Genomic DNA, 20,786 nt, shown 5'->3' with positions numbered 1-20,786 from the left:
GCCGTGGCCTGCCTGGATTCTGGTGCCTCTGGGAATTTTATTCAGGAGTCCTTGGTGAATAAATTCCGCATTCCGGTGACCCGTCTTGTCAAGCCACTCCACATTTCCGCGGTCAACGGAGCCAGGTTGGATTGCACCGTGCGTTACCGCACGGAGCCCCTCCTAATGTGCATCGGACCTCATCACGAGAAAATTGAATTTTTGGTCCTTCCCAATTGCACTTCCGAAATTCTCCTTGGACTACCCTGGCTTCTACACCATTCCCCAACCCTGGACTGGTCCACTGGGGAGATCAAGAGTTGGGGTCCCTCTTGTTCCAAGGACTGCCTTAAACCGGTTCCCAGTACTCCCTGCCGTGACCCTGTGGTTCCTCCTGTATCCGGTCCCCCTAAGGTCGTTAGGGACTCTGCCTGCCACAGAAAATGCCTCTCCCCCCCTCCCAGTCCACTCAGGCAAGCCTCGGTGCCTCCTCATGGCCCTCGTCCTGGTGTCACACTGCCCCGTGCCAGGCCTCGCCCTCTGCCCTCCCTCCCCATTCCCACTCCTGCTGTACTGCCTGCCATTGAGGAAACCATCCATTCCTTCCCGGTGTCCTCATCCCAGGGGAGGCAGTCACCGGACAAAAAAAAGGGGAGACCTAAGGGGGGGGGTACTGTTACGCCTAGCGCTCCGGGTCCCCGCTCCTCCCCGGAGCGCTCACGGCGTCTTTCTCCCTGCAGCTCCCCGGTCAGTCCCGCTGACCGGGAACGCTGCACTGTCATGGCCGTTGGGGATGCGATTCGCACAGCGGGACGCGCCCGCTCGCGAATCGCATCCCAGGTCACTTACCCGTTCCCGTCCCCTGCTGTCATGTGCTGGCGCGCGCGGCTCCGCTCTCTAGGGCGCGCGCGCCAGCTCCCTGAGACTTAAAGGGCCAGTGCACCAATGATTGGTGCCTGGCCCAATTAGCTTAATTGGCTTCCATCTGCTCCCTGCCTTTATCTGACCTCCTCCCATGCACTCCCTGGCCGGATCTTGTTGCCTTGTGCCAGTGAAAGCGTTTTGTGTGTCCAAAAGCCTGTGTACCAGTACTTCTGCTATCCACCCTGACTACGAACCTTGCCGCCTGCCCCCGACCTTCTGCTACGTCCGACCTTGCTTCTGTCTACTCCCTTGTACCGCGCCTATCTTCAGCAGCCAGAGAGGTTGAGCCGTTGCTAGTGGATACGACCTGGTCACTACCACCGCAGCAAGTCCATCCCGCTTTGCGGCGGGCTCTGGTGAAAACCAGTAGTGACTTAGAACCGGTCCACTAGCACGGTCCACGCCAATCCCTCTCTGGCACAGAGGATCCACCTCCTGCCAGCCGGGATCGTGACAAATCTCTCGTGCGGCCAGCACATCCTTGATGCGACTGGATAGGCCTTTTTTAAAGGTCGCACAGAGAGCCTCGTTATTCCATGATAACTCGGAAGCAAGAGTACCAAATTGGATGGCGTACTCGCCCACTGAAGAATTACCCTGGACCAGGTTCAACAGGGGAGTCTCGGCAGAAGAAGCTCGGGCTGGCTCCTCGAAGACACTCCGGACTTCAGCGAAGAAGGACTAGACTGTGGCTGTGGCAGGATCATTGCGGTCCCAGAGCGGTGTGGCCCAAGACAAGGCCTTTCCTGAAAGAAGGCTTACTACGAACGCCACCTTAGACCGTTCTGTAGGAAACAAGTCCGACAACATCTCCATATGCAGGGAACACTGAGACAAAAATCCACGGCAGAGTCTGGAGTCCCCATCAAATTTGTCCGGCAGGGACAAGCGGAGGCTAGGGGCGGAAACTCGTTGCGGAGGAGGTGCAGGAGCTGGCGGAGGAGATGGTTGCTGCTGTAGCAGAGGCAGAAGTTGCTGTAACGTGGCGGTCAACTGCGACAGCTGCTGTCCTTGTTGGGCAATTTGCTGCGATTGCTGAGCGACCACCGTGGTAAGGTCAGCGAGACTTGGCAGCGGCACCTCAGCGGGATCCATGGCCGGATCTACTGTCACGATTCGGCTTCCAGGTAGTGGATCCTCTGTGTCAGCGAGGGATTGGCGTGGACCGTGCTAGTGGACCGGTTCTAAGAGGCTACTGGTTTTCACCAGAGCCCGCCGCAAGGCGGGATGGTCTTGCTGCGGCAGTAGCAACCAGGTCGTATCCACTAGCAACGGCTCAACCTCGCTGACTGCTGAGAAGGCGTGGGACAGAAGGACTAGGCAGAGGCAAGGTCAGACGTAGCAGAAGGTCGGGGGCAGGCGGCAAGGTTCGTAGTCAGGATGGATAGCAGAAGTTCAGGTAACACAGCCTTTGGACACACTAAACGCTTTCACTGGCACAAGGCAACAAGATCCGGCAAGGGAGTGCAAGGGAGGAGATCAGATATAGCCAGGGAGCAGGTGGAAGCCAATTAAGCTAATTGGGCCAGGCACCAATCATTGGTGCACTGGCCCTTTAAGTCTCAGAGAGCTGGCGCGCGCGCGCCCTAGAGAGCGGAGCCGCGCGCGCCAGCACATGACAGCAGGGGACCGGGACGGGTAAGTGACCTGGGATGCGATTCGCGAGCGGGCGCGTCCCGCTGTGCGAATCGCATCCCCGACGGCCATGACAGTGCAGCGCTCCCGGTCAGCGGGACTGACCGGGGCGCTGCAGGGAGAGAGACGCCGTGAGCGCTCCGGGGAGGAGCGGGGACCCGGAGCGCTAGGCGTAACAATAAGCCTTCAAAAATTTTGCACCGACATGATCTATAAACAGCCTGATTTTAAATAGGTGGTCATACACGAGATTATTTTGGGGAGGGCATGTTGCTTTATCAGCATAATGTAAATGTTTTCAGGTTGTCTCAAAACGTAATTAAGGCATGGCCATACGGTAGAGTGGGGTTTGGTAAAGAATATCCTCACTCCTGTATTGCCAAACTAGGCCCATATGCAGCATGAGGCCTAATAGGTTCTCATATCGGCTGCACTGACCAGCCTATCTAAAAATGAATCAGGGTTTTGGGTGACAAGCGCCACTATCATATTGACCACGACATCAATGAGAAGAGCTTAAATAGTCAATTTCATTGAATCCTGAATGGTCAATCTAGATTCCTTGGCGGCCAACAAACCCAGGAACCAGGGGCTCATAGTCCTTAGGGACAGTCCAGATACGTTCACCTGTATGGGGTACAGGTAAACTTGCCTGGTGGGCTATAAAAAAAAAATGTACGAGGGACAGAGTCACTCGTACTGTTACTAATCTAGCGTTGTCTCTGCACTAATACTGTGCCAAGAAATCTGAGGGATGTCCTTATGGACCAAAATCTCGGAGGAATGTTTCAGCACCTTGTAGAAAGTATGCTGTGGAAAATAAAGACAATCTTGGAGGCAACAGGGGGTCCAACCGGGTACTAGCAAGGTGTAATACCATAGTCTCTCACCATTAGTGGCTACAATACAAGCCCCTCATACAGGTCTTATTTTGCTCCTGACTATACAGCTGGTTCTCAATCACTGTGTGTGGTACATGATGTGATGTAAGAAACTGCCATGTATATGATGCTTAACTGATGCTATACCGTTATATTAGGTCGGTTATAGATTTAGCATTCTAATGTGACTGAAAATATGTAAAGGATAAAAGAAAAAAAATATTTGCCATGAGGAGAATGTTTCTTTGAGGTGATATATTAGTTTCACTTTTTATGTCTTACGTCTCTTTATTTGTTCTGGTTCTCTTGTTATGTATACACTTATTTTGTAAGGTTTACGTGCCTGATGGATATGTGTTTTTATATTACTGATGTGTGAACTTGTTGGAGTTGTGCCTTGTACACATCATGCCTTGTACACACATCTTCTACGCATATGCTGTACTGTGGATTTTTTTTTTTTTTTTTATAAAACGAATAAAAAAAATGCATAATACTGAGCCAAATAGTGCAAAGTGAAACCAGGCAAATAAGTATCTACAAAGGATTCATTTTGGCTGAGAGAGACTGGGAACCTCCATATGAAGTCTGGGCCTGGTATTAGGTAATTCAACAATTAGGGGAATGATCTAAGTTTTCTCCATTTTCTGCCTGTTTGAGGAAGGTACTCCTAAAGATACAGTGTGTTATTCATTGTGACCTTGCATAAATGAATATATGGATAGAGCCTAGTATCAGATAGTAATAGGGGGCTCATTGACTGCAAGTATGCATGCCTGCCTTAACGCCTTAAGGACGCAGCTCATTTTCACCTTAAAGGGGTACTCTGGCCCCAAGACATCTTATCCCCTATCCAAAGATGGGGATGTCTTGAGGCCCGAGTACCCCTTTAAAGAGTAGCTCCCACCATCCTATTTTATTTTTTTTGCTAGCCCATTCCCCCCCATTACAGCACTAGCCCGTTCCCTCCTCAGCCCCCCGCCCCGCCCCGCATACCCCGTTCCCTCATTACACTTGCAGTTACTGCAGAGTCCGGCAGCGGGCGTGCAGGGACAGCGGCAGCAACGAGGCGGCGGCAGCGATGTGCGGGAGGAGTGGCCTCCCAGCCAGTGGCCGGGGAGCCAATGCGCTCGCTCCCGCCTGTCTGATTGACAGGCAGGGAGCGTGTGCAGCCTAACTGAAAAAGGACTGATTGCCACCCCAAAATCAGTCCTTTTTCAGTAGCCGGTTTTTAAATGTAAATTAAACCTTTTTAAAGAAAAAAAAAATAATAAAAGTATATTAGAGATATGTTGTAGTACATAAGTACTACAGCATATCAAAAAATAAAGTTGGTGACAGTGCCCATTTAAGGACACAGCCCTTTTTTGCAAATCTGACCACTGTCACTTTAAGCATTAAAGGTGTATTCCAGGAAAAAACTTATGAGCTTCTGAAGTTAAGGTTGTTCTTTTCTGTCTAAATCCTCTCTGATGACACCTGTCTCAGGAAACGCACAGTTTAGAAGAGGTTTGCTATGGGAATTTGCTTCTAAACTGGGCGTTTACTGAGACAGGTGTCATCAGAGAGGATTTAGACAGAAAAGAACAACCTTAAGTTCAGAAGCTCATAAGTACTGAAAGGATTAAGATTTTTTAATAGAAGTCATTTACAAATCTGTTTAACTTTCTGGAGCCAGTTGATATATATATAAAAAAAAAGTTTTTGCCTGGAATACCCCTATAATAACTCTGGGATGCTTTTACTTTTCATTCTGATTCCGAGATTGTTTTCTCGTGACGTATTCTAATTTATGTTAGTGGTAAATTTTCTTGGTGAAAAATTCCAAAATTTTATGACAATTATGAAAATTTAGAATTTTTTAAACTTTGAAACTCTCTTTTTATAAAGAAAATGGACATCCCAAATGATGTATTGATTCACATATACAATATGTCTACTTTATATTTTCATCATAAAGTTGACATGTTTTTACTTTTGGAAGACATCAGGCTTCAAAGTTCAGCAGCAATTTTCCAATTTTTCACAAAATTTTCAAAATCGGAATTTTTCAGGGACCAGTTTAGTTTTGAAGTGGATTTGAGGGTCCTTCATATTAGAAATACCCCATAAATTACCCCATTATAAAAACTGCACCCATCAAAGTATTCAAAATGACATTCAGTAAGTGTGTTAACCCTTTAGATGTTTCACAGGAATGGCCGCAAAATGAAGGAGAAAATTTAACATTTTCATTTTCATTCTTGTAGACCCAGTTTTTGAATTTTTACAAGGGGTAAAAGGAGATAAATATCCCCTAAAATTTGTAACCCAATTTCTCTCGAGTAAGGAAATATCTCATGTGTATGTCAAGTGCTCTGTGGGTGCACTAGAGGGCTCAGAAGGGAAAAAGCGACAATGGGATTTTGGAGAGTGAGTTTTTCTGAAATGTTTTTTTGGGGCACGTCACATTTAGGAAGCTCCTATGGTGCCAGAACAGCAAAAAACAAACAAATACATGGCATACTATTTTGGAAACTACGCCCCTCAAGGAACGTAACAAGGGGTACAGTGAGCCTTAACACCTAACAGGTGTTTGACGACTTTTCGTTAAAGTTGGATGTGTAAATGAATTTTTTTTTTCACAAAAATGCTGTTTTTTCCCCAAATTTTACATTTTTACAAGGGGGTAATAGGAGAAAATGTCCCCCACATTTTTTTACCCCATCGAAATACTCCATGCGTGGACGTCATGTGCACTGCAGGTGCACTACAATGCTCAGAAGAGAAGGAGCGCCATTGAGCTTTTGGAGAGAGAATTTGGTTGGAATAGAGGTCGGGGGCCTTGTGCGTTTACAAAGCCCCCCATGGTGCTACAACTGTGGACCCCCCCTCAGAAGAGAAGGAATGATTAGAGAATTACATTTTTCATTTTCACGGACCACTGTTCCAAAAATCTGTTGGACACCTGTGGGGCGTAAATGCTCACTGTACCCCTCATTACATTCTGTGAGGGGTATAGTTTCAAAAATGGGGTCACTTGTGGGTTCTTGTTTATAACCTTCTGAGTGATCTTTGGCTTCCCCACAAGGTGAGCTACACGTCTGACTCTCCAAAACTGCTTTTCCTCGGAATCTTATCTACATGGTCTGACCTCTCTTCCTACCTTGTTCCTTCCATTTCACCTCTGTTACCCGCTAGTCTTGTGCCAGCAGCTGTGGGGAGGAAGTCTCCTGCTTATAAATCGATGTGGAATAGGCTCAGTAAAATCACTGTCTCACAACTTTTTGGGGGTGGAGGGAGAGTCTGTTGCCCTTGCAGCAGTACTCTTTCCTACATGAAGCTCATTTTATTTCATGCTGCTCTGAGTTCTGGACCAGATTTAGCCCGCTGAGAGGTCTGAATAAGTTTGAAGAGTTAATTCTAGACTCTCAACCCAAGCAGAGGAAGCTATCTAAGGTGCCTCTCTCTCTTGCACTCTAAGGAGACTGGTTCTCCTCATTTTGTTGCCTCCTCCTCATTTTGTTGGAATTGGGTTTATCCTTGTCCACTGCTGATGTGGATCTCATACTTAGTCACTCCCAGGGTTTCTCGAGATGTGTGAGACTACAAGAATCAGATTATAAACTAGTCTCTAGAGTTTCTCTACACCCACAAGCTATCAGAAACTAACTTGTGTTGGCGCTGTAAAATACACACGGGTACCCTCGCACACATATGGTGGACTTGTCCTGCCATACAACAATACTGGAAAGAAGTGACTCAAATTGTAGAGGAAGTAATGCGAACTCAGATTCCACTGTCGCCAGCGGCAGTTTTATTAAGAATGCCATGTCTAGGGTATACGCCAGGAAAGCAGTCCCTTATTTCACACATATTGGCTGTTGCAAAGTCAATTATTCCTACTCATTGGTTGAGCACTGAACCGCCCAAGATAGCAGAATGGCTTACTAAAGTTCACCAGATATGCTGATTTGAGGAATTGCATCACATAGCTCTCAGATCCCATGATAAATTTGTTAAAGTTTGGGGCCCGTGGTTGCAGTCCAGATACTGCACTGACCGAACTACGTGATAAGTCTCTATTATGATGTATTTGACCTTCGGCACACCCTCTCCCCACCGATCCCCTCTTCTCCCCCCGCCCATCCCCCCACCCTCACTCTCCCAGTCTCCCCCCTCCTCCCTTTTCTTTTTTTTGTCCTTCCATTTTATATGTTTAATTTGCTCTTATATGTTTTGTACAACTTAATGTAATTTTTGCATTTGCTTGTGTACTATGGTTATCGAATACCCTGTTACCTCTTTAATTGCTTATATTTGAAAACAATAAAAAGTTATTTGAGAAAAAAAAATGGGGTCGCTTGTGGGGGGGGTCGGTGGGGTCCAGTGTTCTGGCACTATAGGGGCTTTGTAAACACACATGGCATTCAATTGCGCTCCTTCTCTTCTGAGCATTTGTAGTTCGCCCACAGAGCAAGTTACATGCACATATGGTGTTCTTACTACGAAGAAATGGGGTTATAAATTTTGGGGGGCTTTTTTCCCTATTTTCCCTTGTGAAAAGGAAAAATTTAGGGTAACACCAGCAGTTTAGTAAAAAAAAATTTTTTTTTTCATTTTCCCATCCAACTTTAACGGAAACTCGTCAAACACCTGTAGGGTGTTAAGGCTCACTATACCCCTTGTTACATTCAATTTAGGCCTCAAATGTACATAGTGCGCTCTCACTTCTGAGCCTTGTTGTCCGCCCGCAGAGCATTTTCCGTCCACATATGGGGTATTCCCGTACTCAGGAGAAATTGCGTTACAAATTTATTATTATTTTTTTTTCCATTTACCTCTTGTGAAAATAAAAAGTATGGGGCAACACCAGCATGTTAGTGTAAAATGTTTTATTTTTTGACACTAACAGGCTGGTGTAGACCCCAAATTTTCCTTTTCATAAGGGGTAAAAGGAGAAAAAGCCCTCCAAATTTTTTTTACGCAAATGCTCCCGAGTATGGAAATACCCCATATGTGGCCCTAAACTGTTTCCTTGAAATACGTCAGGGCTCCGGAGTGAGAGAGTGCCAATGCGCATTTGAGGACTAAATTAGGGATTTCATAGGGGTGGACATAGGGGTATTCTACGCCAGTGATTCCCAAACAGGGTGCCTCCAGCTGTTGCTAAACTCCCAGCATGCCTGGACAGTCAGTGGCTGTCCGGAAATGCTGGGACGAGCTGTTTTGCAACAGCTGGAGGGTCCGTTTTGGAAACACGGCCGTACGATACGTTTTTCATTTTTATTGGGAGGGGGGCAGTGTAAAGGGGTGTATATGTAGTGTTTTGCCCTTTATTATGTGGTAGTGTAGTGTAGTGTTTTTAGGGTACATTCACACAAGCGGAGGATTAAAGGGAGTTTCCCGCTAGGAATTTGCGCTGCGGCGGAAAATTTTACGCAACTCAAACTGAAAGCAGGAAACTCACTGTAAACCTGCCCGTGTGAATGTACCCTGTACATTCACATGGGGGGGAGGGGGGGGGGCAAACTGGGAGTTGTACTTTTGCAACAGCTGGAGGCACACTGGTTGGAAAACCTTCAGCTAGGTTCTGTTACCTAACTAGGCTTTTTCCAACCAGAAAACAGCAAACAGCTGTCTGAGCATGCTGGGAGTTGTAGTTTTGCAACATCTGGAGGGCTACAGTTAAGAGACCACTATATAGCAGTGAAGTGTGAGGATGCACGAAGGCATGAGGGTGAATGAGGCTGAAACTGGCGCCGCTTCCGGGTGTACTCTGGAAGCGTTGGTACAATGTTGGTAGATCAATAGAATCTGCAGTATGAAAAATGGCCAGTAAGTGCAGATGTTGTTGCAGTATTGGGACAGGTTACAATATTGGGACAAGGGCTTTGGCCAGCTGTACAAGAGTGCTTTAATGGATACTTTAATTAACAAAGATTAAAGGGGTTATCCAGGAAAAAACTTTTTTTATATATCAACTGGCTCCAGAAAGTTAAACAGATTTGTAAATTAAAAGGAGGATTTGTGTGGCTCTTTGTTCAGACCGTAACCAATAGCAACCCGGGCTACCCAACAATAACACCTATACCCAAGGTGAATAAAAATATTACTAATTTGCAAGAGAGAATTGGGGCTCAGGGTAAAGGATGTGTGGACACAACTGGCTTGTTATGTTAAATATTAATATTTATTAATTTATTATAATAATCAATTTACTTCAATTATGAGACGTGGTCCTTTACCCTGAGCCCAAATTCTCTCTTGTAGATTTGTAAATTACTTCTATTATAAAATCTTAATCCTTTCAGTATTTATGAGCTTCTGAAGTTGAGTTGTTCTTTTCTGTCTAAGTGATCTCTGATAACACGTGTCTCGGGAACCGCCCAGTTTAGAAGAAAATCCCCATAGCAAACCTCTTCTAAACTGGGCGGTTCCCGAGACACGTGTCATCAGAGAGCACTTAAACAGAAAACAATATGTAAGAAAAAAGTTTTTTTCCTGGATTACCCCTTTAAGAATGTCTTGTGACAATCTAACCTTTGCTTTGTGAGTAAATGATCTGAAGTGTGTTGTGAAATAAATTGTGAATGTTGTTTCCTTCTTTACAATATCAAGTTTACAGTAATATTCTAAAACTGTTTTATTATAAAAATTGTTTATTAACTTTCTTTCTTTTTCTATTTTTATTCCATTTCATAAACAGAACTTGAAGTTGCAAGACTAAGCACAGATGTGAATTTAGAAGATCTCCATTTCCCACAGAATATTGGATATGGTAGCTCTATTCAGCTTTCTTCGAATACACTAAGACAAAATGGACGCAATGGTAAATACAAATTATATTGCTTTAAAAAAAAAAAACTAATAAATATTTAAGGAACTATAGTTATGCTTACACAAACACTCACATATGTTTGTGTGTGTGACACTCTAACATTTTATAGAGACCTACATTTGTGAGGTATTTATGCCATAAATGTTTAAGATGGGAACGGGGCGCACCCAAGTTATTTTTGCTGTTTATTGTATAAGGTTGGGGTGAATTTAAAATAAAAGCCATGCAAGCAATTTAATCATCAAACTGCTGGTATAGCTTTTATTTCGTCATTGAACCACCACATAATGTGTGAGGCCAGGCTTTTCATGGTAACCTGGCACATAAACATAAATGTCAACTTTTGAGAAGGGACATCTTAGAGATTTAAAAGAATGCAAGAGCTAGTGGCACAAAGAGGTTTCCCCTATGCTCTCTGTATTTATATAGGCATATATTGCTGAAATTTCTGCTGAAGGCCAGATTAATGCAGTCCTAGGGTATGGAGCCATTAACCTGTCACCTCACCTTTAAAACTCTAGGCTAACTCCAGCTGTGAGATAAGGAGCCACATAAGCCTTAGGAGCCATGTTCTATACTGTTTACATTAGGGGCATTGTTAAAACCTTAAAATATCAGACTCACAGCTCCAAGGCACATATTCCCACCTACAAAAAATAAGATGTGTATATACTTGTAAAGGTTAACTTAATTAAGTTAACCTGATTTGTGGGAGGAGTCTGGGCGGGAGTTTTTATTGCATACGTCCCAGAGAGGCACTGATCGCTAGCTTAACTATGATGCAGGTGCAGGCAGTAGGGTAATTAATAACAGTACTTTTTATGCGGCATGCTGTGAAGCAGCTACATCTCGCTCCTGCAATAAGCTGTCTGGTCAGAATGGACCCTCATTCATTAAGCACATGTAGCTTTGCAGTCTCCAGGGCACCAGCTCTGGCCCCCTGGCCATGAGGTCATTTTCATATTTCAGCCTGAGGTCAATCTCTTAATCTGTAGCCATCACTTACTTGTAGCAGGTCTCTGTAAAGTCGGGAGGTCACAGCTGTTGCTTATATATAGACAATTGTAGATAATTGACTTCAGCAGGAGGATGTGTCTGGGCTGACTGAACGAGTGACACAGGGTGCTGAATCTCCAGGTTTAGCCCTCTTAGCGTGGGGCTCCATATTTCTGCTAAGTGTTATGTGTTATATGTGACATGGTGTAATCCAGTTTTATGCTCACAACCACTCTCCGTACTGTCCTCTCGCTGGAGACTCTTCTACTGTGTCCCCACATGGGTACTTTCTTTCATGCTGGATAAAGATCTATCTCAGACAGTATGTCATCCACCTATAGGCCATGTTTAAGTTGTCATTATACATGGTACGGTTATACATCACCAGTGCATTTATTCACTGTGTTTATGTTACTGTTATATGTACACCACGTATACATCCCTTAGTATATACCATGCAAGTTGCTGTCAGTATACAGTTCTACGTCACTGTGGTCATGTCACTTATCATAGATACACCATATGTCTCTACTATACTGTTTTATGTCACCATTCATATAAGTTGCATACTTTATTACAGTGGGGATCAAAAGTTTAGGCACCCCAGGTAAAAATTTGTATTAATGTGCATAAAGAAGCCAAGGAAAGATGGAAAAATCTCCAAAAGGCATCAAATTACAGATTCGACATTCTTATAATATGTCAAGAAAAGTTAGATTATATTTCCATCATTTAAACTTTTGAAATAACAGAAAACAAAAAAATGGTGTCTGCAAAAGTTTGGGCACCCTGCAGAGTTAATATCTTGTACTGCTTGGAAACCAGCCAAGAGTCTTTCAATTCTTGTTTGAGGTATCTTTGCCCATTCTTCCTTGCAAAAGTCTTCCAGTTCTTTGAGATTTCTGGGCTGTCTGTCACGCACTGCTCTTTTAAGGTCTATCCATAGATTTTCAATTATGTTGAGGTCAGGAGTTTGTGAGGGCCATGGAAAAACCTTCAGTTTACGCCTCTTGATGCAATCCCCCGTGGATTTCGAGGTGTGTTTAGGATCATTATCCATTTGTAGAAGCCATCCTCTCTTTAACTTCAGCTTTTTCACAGGTGGCATCAAGTTATAATCCAAAATTTGCTGAATTTTATTGAATCCATGTTTCCTTCTACTTGTGAGATGTTCCCTGTGCCACTGTGAACTGCAATACAACCCCAAAGCATGATTGATCCACCCCATGCTTAACAGTTGGACAGAGGTTCTTTTCATTAAATTCTTCTGCAAACGTACCTTTGCTCATTCCGGCCAAAAAGTTCAATTTTAACCTCATCGGTCCACAGAACTTGTTTTCAAAATGCATCAGGCTTGTCTATATGTTCATTTGCAAAGTTCAAACGCTGATTTTTGTGGTGAGGATGTAGAAGAGATTTTCTTCTGATGACTCCTCCATGAAGACCATATTTGTACAAGTATCTCTTAATAGTGGAATAGTGTACCACAACTCAAACGTGGATTTTGAATTTTTTCTTACAATCCTGCGAGCTGTTCTGTCTGATATTTTTCTTGGTCTTCCAGATCTTGCTTTAACTTCCACTGTTCCATATGACTGCCATTTCTTAATTACATTCCGAACAGAGGATATTGACATCTGAAAACATTTTGCTATCATCTAATAGCCTTCTCCAGCTTTGTGAGCGTCAACTATTTTCAGTTTCAGATTTCTAGACAACTGCTTAGAAGAACCCATGGTGCTGATTGTTGGGGCAAGGTCAGATGAGTCTGGGCATTTAAAACCTTTGAGATTGACATCACCTGGTCTTCCCAGATGATGATTGAGAACAATCCATGACACTGGCAGGTCTCAGCTTTGCAAAGGGGGCAGTGCATTTTATAAATTCTGCAGGGTGCCCAAACTTTTGCAGACGCCATTTTTTTTGTTTTCTGTTATTTTGAAAGTGTAAATGATGGAAATAAAATCTAACTTTTATTGACATATTATAAGAATGTCTAATCTGTAATTTGATGCCTTTTGGAGATTTTTCCATCTTTCCTTGGCTTCTTTATGCACTGTGACGATCCGTCTTGGGGATTAACTCTGGGATCGTCCTGGACCATGCCACAGGATGCGTTTCTTCTCAATAAACCAGCAAACAAACGCTTATAATGCAAATCTGGCACCTTGCCAGTTTTATTAGACAGGTTGCAGGGTAAGAAATAAACAAAAAAAGCAGGAACAAAACAAAATCCTAGACCGTCTGGTCACTGACTAAACAGATCAGCTTGTCCTGACTAACAACCGCTGAGCTTCCCTCAGCCGGTTAAACGTATGTCCCCTGCAACCTTCTACTCACAATTCATGGCAGTCTCTTTGAGCCTCTCATAGCTCGGGCTGTGTACTCCTCAGCAGGCTCTGTCTCTTCCCTACAGCCCACATGCTGTCTCCTAGGAAGAGCCTAGATTAGACTGAGTCTCCATCTCATATACACTTCCCTTCCTTCCTGCCTCATTACCTAAGAAGCAGGTGAGAGCTTCTGCAGGGTGAGCCAAGGAAATACACCCTTTCCTTGCCACACTGCCACAGCACATTAATACAAATTTTTACCTGGGGTGCCCAAACTTTTGATCCCCACTGTATTACACTAGCTGAGTACCCGGCGTTGCCCGGTTTTCCTTTCTAATCCTTGTTGGGGAGTAAAATCAACAAAGGAGGAAGCTTTTGACTTCATATCCCGTCCGATATATATATTGTTGTCATATCCCAACCCCATATCCCGCCCTCATATCCCGCCCTCATATCCCGCCCTCATATCCCGCCCTCATATCCCGCCCTCATATCCCGTCCTCATATCTCGACCTCATATCTCGACCTCATATCCCGTCCTCATATCCCGTCCTCCTATCCCGACCTCCTATCCCATCCTCATATTGTTAAGTTATGCACTCCAGCCGCACACGCTGGCCGTGAGCGCATGGTCCTGTTACCTGCTGAGTCCGTCACTCAGCTGGTGCTTCTCCCGCCCCAGCCTCTGCCTCACTGCTCCGGTGCGCGTGCCCCCATCCCCTAGGGGGCACCTTTGGCTCATTTATATATTCATCCACCCTCCTCACTCCCCTGCCGGATATTTGTTGCCTTGAGCCTGAGAGAAAGCATTCCTGTTTCTGCCTTGCCGTGTATCTGATCCTTCGCTTTGTTACCCGACATTACTTCTCTGCCGCCTGCCTTTTGACCTCCTGCTACGTCCTGACTATGCAACCGTGCCACCTGCCCTGACCTTCTGCTATCCAGACTACTAGCTGCCTTATCGCTCCTGTGCCTCGCATCTCCTTAGCCGCCTGTGTGGTCGAGCCATGCCAGGGGTAGCGACCTGGGTGCCGCCTGCCACAGCAAGTCCATCCCGCTTTGCGGCGGGCTCTGGTGAAAACCAGGGGCACCTTAGACTCCGCTCCCTGGTACGGTCCGAGTCATCTGCCACACAGGTCCAGCGGATCCACATCCACCGCGGTTCCTGTCTTTTTAAATGTGAGTGTTACATATATCCTGACCTCCTATCCCATCCTCATATCCCTTCCTCATATACTGACCTCATATTCCATTCTCATATCTCGACCTTCTATCTCGATCTCATTTCCCGTCCTCCTATCCCGTCCTCCTATCCCGACCTCCTATCCCGACCTCCTATCCCGAACCTCCTATCCCGAACCTCCTATCCCGACCTACTATCCCGAACCTCCTATCCCGACCTCCTATCCCGACCTCCTATCCCGACCTCCTATCCCGAACCTCCTATCCCGAACCTCCTATCCCAACCATCCCGTTTTCCTATCTTGACCACCTATCTCGACCTCCTATCTTGACCTCCTAAAATCGACCTCCCATCCGGTCCTCATATCCCGACCTGTAATATGTGTACCAGGTATTCAAATATCTCCAGCCGTACAGAAGTTATGTGAGAAGATACATTTCCCATTGATTTGCATGGGACCCTCACAAATGGGGGTAGTTAAGGGTTAAATTAACCATCCTATATTTTAAGTGGACATATAAGTAACATGTGACCAAGTATTATCGAAATATCTCCAGCCGTTTGGAAGTTATGCAGTAACATATATTTCCTATAGACTTGTATGGGACTTTAAACAAAAACCCGACCCTTGCAAATGAGTAAGGGTTAAATCACCTATCCTATGTTTGTTGTTGACATATAAGTAACGTGTGCCAAGTTTCATGTTAATATCTTTAGCCGTTTGGACGTATTGTGGAACATACATACATACACACACATTGAGTTTTATATATATATATATATATATATATATATATACATATATGTACAGATATACATATATATATATATATGGTTCATTCAAGATAACACTCATTAATTTCATCCAGGGTACTTACATCACTTTCCTGTTTCCTGTGTCACAGCTACATTCTACACACTTGCACGTTGCTTGTGTTTCTACTCAGTGGCAATAGATAACATGCAATGTGGTAAGCCACGATTTTAGGTCCGGTCAGAAAACCAGATACGGGGCAAAAATGTGCCGCCCGGAGTCTCCATTTGACTCCGGTCGGCTCATTGAAATGCATTACATATGGACTGGGTCTGGCTGGGATACGGGAGTGCCCGGCTTTCGCTCCCCCCAGCCGTATCCTGTTCCCGTATAGCAAAATCGTAGTGTGAACCGGCCCTTAGAGGCAGATTGCTTGACAATCCAAGAGCCTCATGTTGTTTCCGTTCTGTGTTACATGCGATTCTTTCAGAGGCAGATTGAACTGTCAGTCCACGAAACTCATATTGTTTCCGTTCTGTGGTACCTACGATTCTTTCAGAGGCAGATTGCACTGTCAGCCCACGAGTCTCATGTTGTTATCTCGATCTTCCTCTTACGTTTGTTACTATGCGTGTGATTGTGGTCTTAGTTGTACACGTCTTAATGGTAAGTTCTTCTGGGCCTCTTGTTGTGTATGTTCATGTCTTTTCACGCGTGTACCTGTTGGTGGGAAATTTGCCCTTTTTGGTCTTTGTAACCTGCTGGTCATGTTATATTTTCTTTTGTGATAAGCCTCAGGGTGCAGCAGTAATCATCTTCTTTACGTCTGCAAGTATGAGGATACTGCCTTACTGGTACACGAAACCTCAGGTTAAGGATCTTATATACTTTTATGTATTGTCTGTGTGGGTCTTTCCGTTGTCACTTTATGTATGGCATCAATGTATGGTTCAATAGGATTTACTTATATGTGTAGCATGGGACACTTCTGGCACTACCTATCTAAATACCTACTAACATCCATGTTTTAACCACTTCTCAATCTAACAGACTCATTGGACCTTTTGTCTATACCTAGCACTTCTCCAACATTTCCTATCTCGGTCACCTAGGTTACCTTCTTTATCCATGCGCACCCTGGTAGTACCATTCTGGTAGGCGCTATGGGTTCAGTAGTGCCAAGTTGTACATCCAGAATTCCATCTTGGCTTCAACTCCCTAACGGCTGAGTCAACTTCTGGGTAGAGGCTTCTCTTTTGTCATTTATCACTTACCGTATTTTTCGCCCTATAGGACGCACCGGCAAATAAGACGCACCCAATTTTAAAGGTGCAAAATCTAGAAAAAAAAGATTCTGGCTGTCCGGGCATGCTGGGAGTTGTAGTTTTGCAACATCTGGAGGTCCGCAGGTTGAAGACCACAGGATAGGAGGTAATACTCACGTGTCCCCGCCGCTCCAGACCCGTCACCGCTGCCCTGGATGTCGCTCCATCGCTGGCGCCGCGTCCCTGGGGTGTCCCCGATGCTCCGGACGTCTTCTTCCCCGGGATCCACACTCTCCGTCATCACGTCGCCTTCATCACGTCGCTATGCAGGCCGCTCCTATTGGATGACGGGACGGCGTGCGCGACGACGTGATGGTGTCGAAGGAGAACACCGCCATGCAGGGGATCCCGGCATGTAGCAGACACCGAGGAGGCAGGTAAGGTCCCTCCCGGTGTCCTGTAAGCTGTTCGAGACGCTGCAATTTCACCGCAGCGGTCCCGAACAGCCCGACTGAGCAGCTGGGTTAGTGTCACTTTCGCTTCAGATGCGGTGGTCAGCTTTGATCGCCGCGTCTGAATGGTTAATACAGGGCATCACCGCGATCGGTGATATCCTGTATTAGCCGCGGGTCTCGGCCGTTGATGGTTGCAGGGACCGACCCGATAGGTATGTATTCGCCGTATAAGACGCACCAACTTTTCCCCCCCAGTTTTGGGGAAGAAAAAGTGCATCTTATACGGCGAAAAATACGGTATATGTTTAAGTAAGTTAGGGCACTGTTATCGCTCTGTTCCATTGACATGTTCCAACCTCCGGCTGTTATCTGGAGCATTTTGTCTGTTATCTTGGGTTCATGTGACATATCCAAAGAGTATTGACCAATCGGGAACCTCTAAAATATAACTTTTATTTTACTTAAAAAAATAAAAAGGTGAAAAAATATCAAAATATTAAGATTATTGCGCCAGCAATTCACAAAAATTGTCTAGAGCCGTACTCAAAAAAAGTCCATTAGACGACATATTCCTCTGCATAAATCCATAAGGAATACCACTGTTCTCTTCTTATTCTCTTGTAATCGTGTGTGGGATAGTGGATGTATTATTATCAATCCCTATACACACTAGTTTGTATATACAGCTGCGATAGTGAATATGGACTGGGTAAGCTCCTATTCCACTTGATATAGATTAGACAAGGATTAATGTGGACAAAACAATTTCTATCCTAGGCAATAAAGTCCATATATTTCATGTACTTGTGTCGAGGTAATTTTATGGATCTTCGGTGACGACAGTGAGTTTTTAGGCGTATTCCATTTCCATATTACTGCAGATTAGTATTATTCAAATATATATGCGCAGTGGTCAGCGATATCCAATATGAATCCAAACACGTTCACATTCTCTAATATGCACCATTAAGTATATTTTAAATATTTACGGTACTAATCTTCATATGTGAATATATACTATTGCAGAGACTTATAATTCTTGTATTCAGCAGTCATAATATATGGTTCACCCCAATCCAAGACATTCAGTCTACTGATATCCATCTACCGCAATAAATGTCAATTTATCATATTTAAAGGCATAGTTTATACCGCACATTCTTGTAACCATCATCAGTGCGTTTTTTAGTGCTTTAAACTTATTCCATTGATAAAGACATAATTCACATTACACAACTATTGTACCCTTATTGGTGCATTTTCTGGAATCTATTTAGACTTCCATTCACATTAGTCTTGCCCAGGACTTATAGACCAATTATATTAAGGTCAGCCGCATTATCTTCAAGCATAGTCAGTGTCTATATCACAGACGCACAGTATCACTTGTGGACTTAGGATTGTGATGATCATTACATGCATCAAATCCTCTCATTTCCACAGTAATCAATACTTTATATGCTGTGGTCACATTTAGCTTATTTTTGTTCCCCGATGTGATGGTCTGCGGCTTGTCTTGTATATTGATCTTATATCGGTTCCAACACTTTAAAAAGTCAAAGGGTCCAACGCTTCAAAGTACTCCTTTAAGACTAGAAGGCCTGGAAATCATTCCATATTTACACAATTGGCTTCTAAAAAACCACCTCTGCAGAAATTCTGCATCTCATCTTCAGCGTTCTTTTACTTTTCTCCACCAGTTAGGTTGGATAGTGAGCTGGTTCTAGCCATATCCAGAAAGTTTTGGGGTATTATAATAGACTCTACTCGGATGTCCTTGACTCAATACCTCACCCAGTGTCCATCAGGTCAATAATGAAGATGTCAGGGCACATGTCAGCGACTGCAGAGGCAGTCTATTGGGCCATTTGGCACCTTTGCCCTCTCCAATCAGATGTTTTAAGGATTTTGGAATCGCTACCCGTTAGAGTTAGACAAGGTGTGCACCCTGTCTTCCCAAGTCAATCACTCTCTCAAATGGCAAGAACATATGTGAAATATAACACATTTTACATTGCAATACTGCTATAGAGAAAAATATATAGCTTTGCGCCAGCAGTGTCTTACTGTAATCCTCTTGTTTCTATGTCAGCCGCAGCATCTTGCACCTTCTCTTCTTGTTATATATAATAGTTGTGTGGGATGTGCTGACCAATTTAGCTTTTTATGCTATCTAATAAATACGCCCCCTGGTAGACCAGTAGAAAGACAGACAACCCCGCGGGACAGTGTCTACCAGCTCCTTTAGGTGGCACTCTTCATCAAGAAATCATTCAGAAGTGCGTTAAGGACCTAAAGGGTTTCAATTTTAAATGCCAACAATATATTGTTAAATAAGGAGGAATGTGGTCTCTAAAGAAAGCTATCAACACATTTTGTGTATAGCTGATGTCTGATTGATAAAGTACAGTGCATAGTGAAAGTATTCGGCCCCCTTGAACTTTTCGACCTTTTGCCACATTTCAGGCTTCAAACATAAAGATATAAAACTGTAATTTTTTGTGAAGAAGAGTGGGACACAATCAAGAAGTGGAACAAAATTTATTGAATATTTCAAACTTTGTTAAGAAATAAAAAAAAACTGAAAAATTGGGCGTGCAAAATTATTCAGCCCCTTTACGTTCAGTGCAGCAAACTCTCTCCAGAAGTTCAGAGTCTCCAGAGTCTGCCAAAGACCTGAGACTGTGACGGAGATTTGTCTTCCAACAAGACAATGATCCAAAACATAAAGCAAAATCTACAATGGAATTGTTCACAAATAAACATATCCAGGTGTTAGAATGGCCAAGTCAAAGTCCAGACCTGAATCCAATCAAGAATCTGTGGAAAGAACTGAAAACTGCTGTTCACAAACGCTCTCCATCCAACCTCCCTGAGCTCGAGCTGTTTTGCAAGGAGGAATGGGCAAAAATTATAGAGACATACCCCAGGCGACTTACAGCTGTAATCGCAGAAAAAGGTGGCGCTACAAAGTATTAACTTAAGGGGGGCTGAATCATTTTGCACACCCAATTTTTCAGTTTTTTATTTGTTAAAAAAGTTTGAAATATCCAATAAATTTCTTTCCACTTCATGATTGTGTCCCACTTGTTGTTGATTCTTCACAAAAAATTACAGTTTTATATCTTTATGTTTGAAGCCTGAAATGTGGCAAAAGGTCGAAAAGTTCAAGGGGGACGAATACTTTTCACTATGGACTGTATGTTTCTAGCTAGGACCCATAGAATTAGACAAACATATGGATATGATGTGCTTTTTCTTACACAAAAACAACTACTGGGAACTCTCTCAGCACCTTGTTGTTGTAAAGCAATGAGTGTTTATGACATATTTGAAAAGATCCACTCAATATAAATGCATTTATGCTATCACAACCAATACTACGAATATAATCCAACAAAGCAAAGAAGTGAAACAAGGCGACACTCACCAGGCATGTCTGTTCATTCAAGTCGAGAAGATATCAGGCGGGGGAGGTGTGGTGGAGGACAGGGCTGACCGGAACAAGTTGTTTCATGCGGCTTGCACACTTCCTCTAGCCGGAATGGCAGCTGTGAGCGTCCT

The 20,786-nt window shown here is 44.1% G+C and overlaps 1 protein-coding gene across 1 annotated transcript in view; it reads left to right on the top strand.

The window, feature by feature from the left end:
* The window catches only part of ADGRL3 (adhesion G protein-coupled receptor L3), a 961,109-nt gene that overhangs the window by 465,157 nt on the left and 475,166 nt on the right, over window positions 1–20,786 (top strand). The window contains exon 13 of the mRNA XM_056570909.1: window positions 10,108–10,230. Coding sequence (XP_056426884.1) covers window positions 10,108–10,230 — 123 coding nt within the window. The remainder of the gene's footprint in view (window positions 1–10,107; window positions 10,231–20,786) is intronic.

Source organism: Hyla sarda, chromosome 1, assembly GCF_029499605.1.
Source record: "Hyla sarda isolate aHylSar1 chromosome 1, aHylSar1.hap1, whole genome shotgun sequence".
Lineage (NCBI taxonomy): Eukaryota > Metazoa > Chordata > Amphibia > Anura > Hylidae > Hyla > Hyla sarda.
This window is presented reverse-complemented; position numbering and strand designations above follow the sequence as displayed.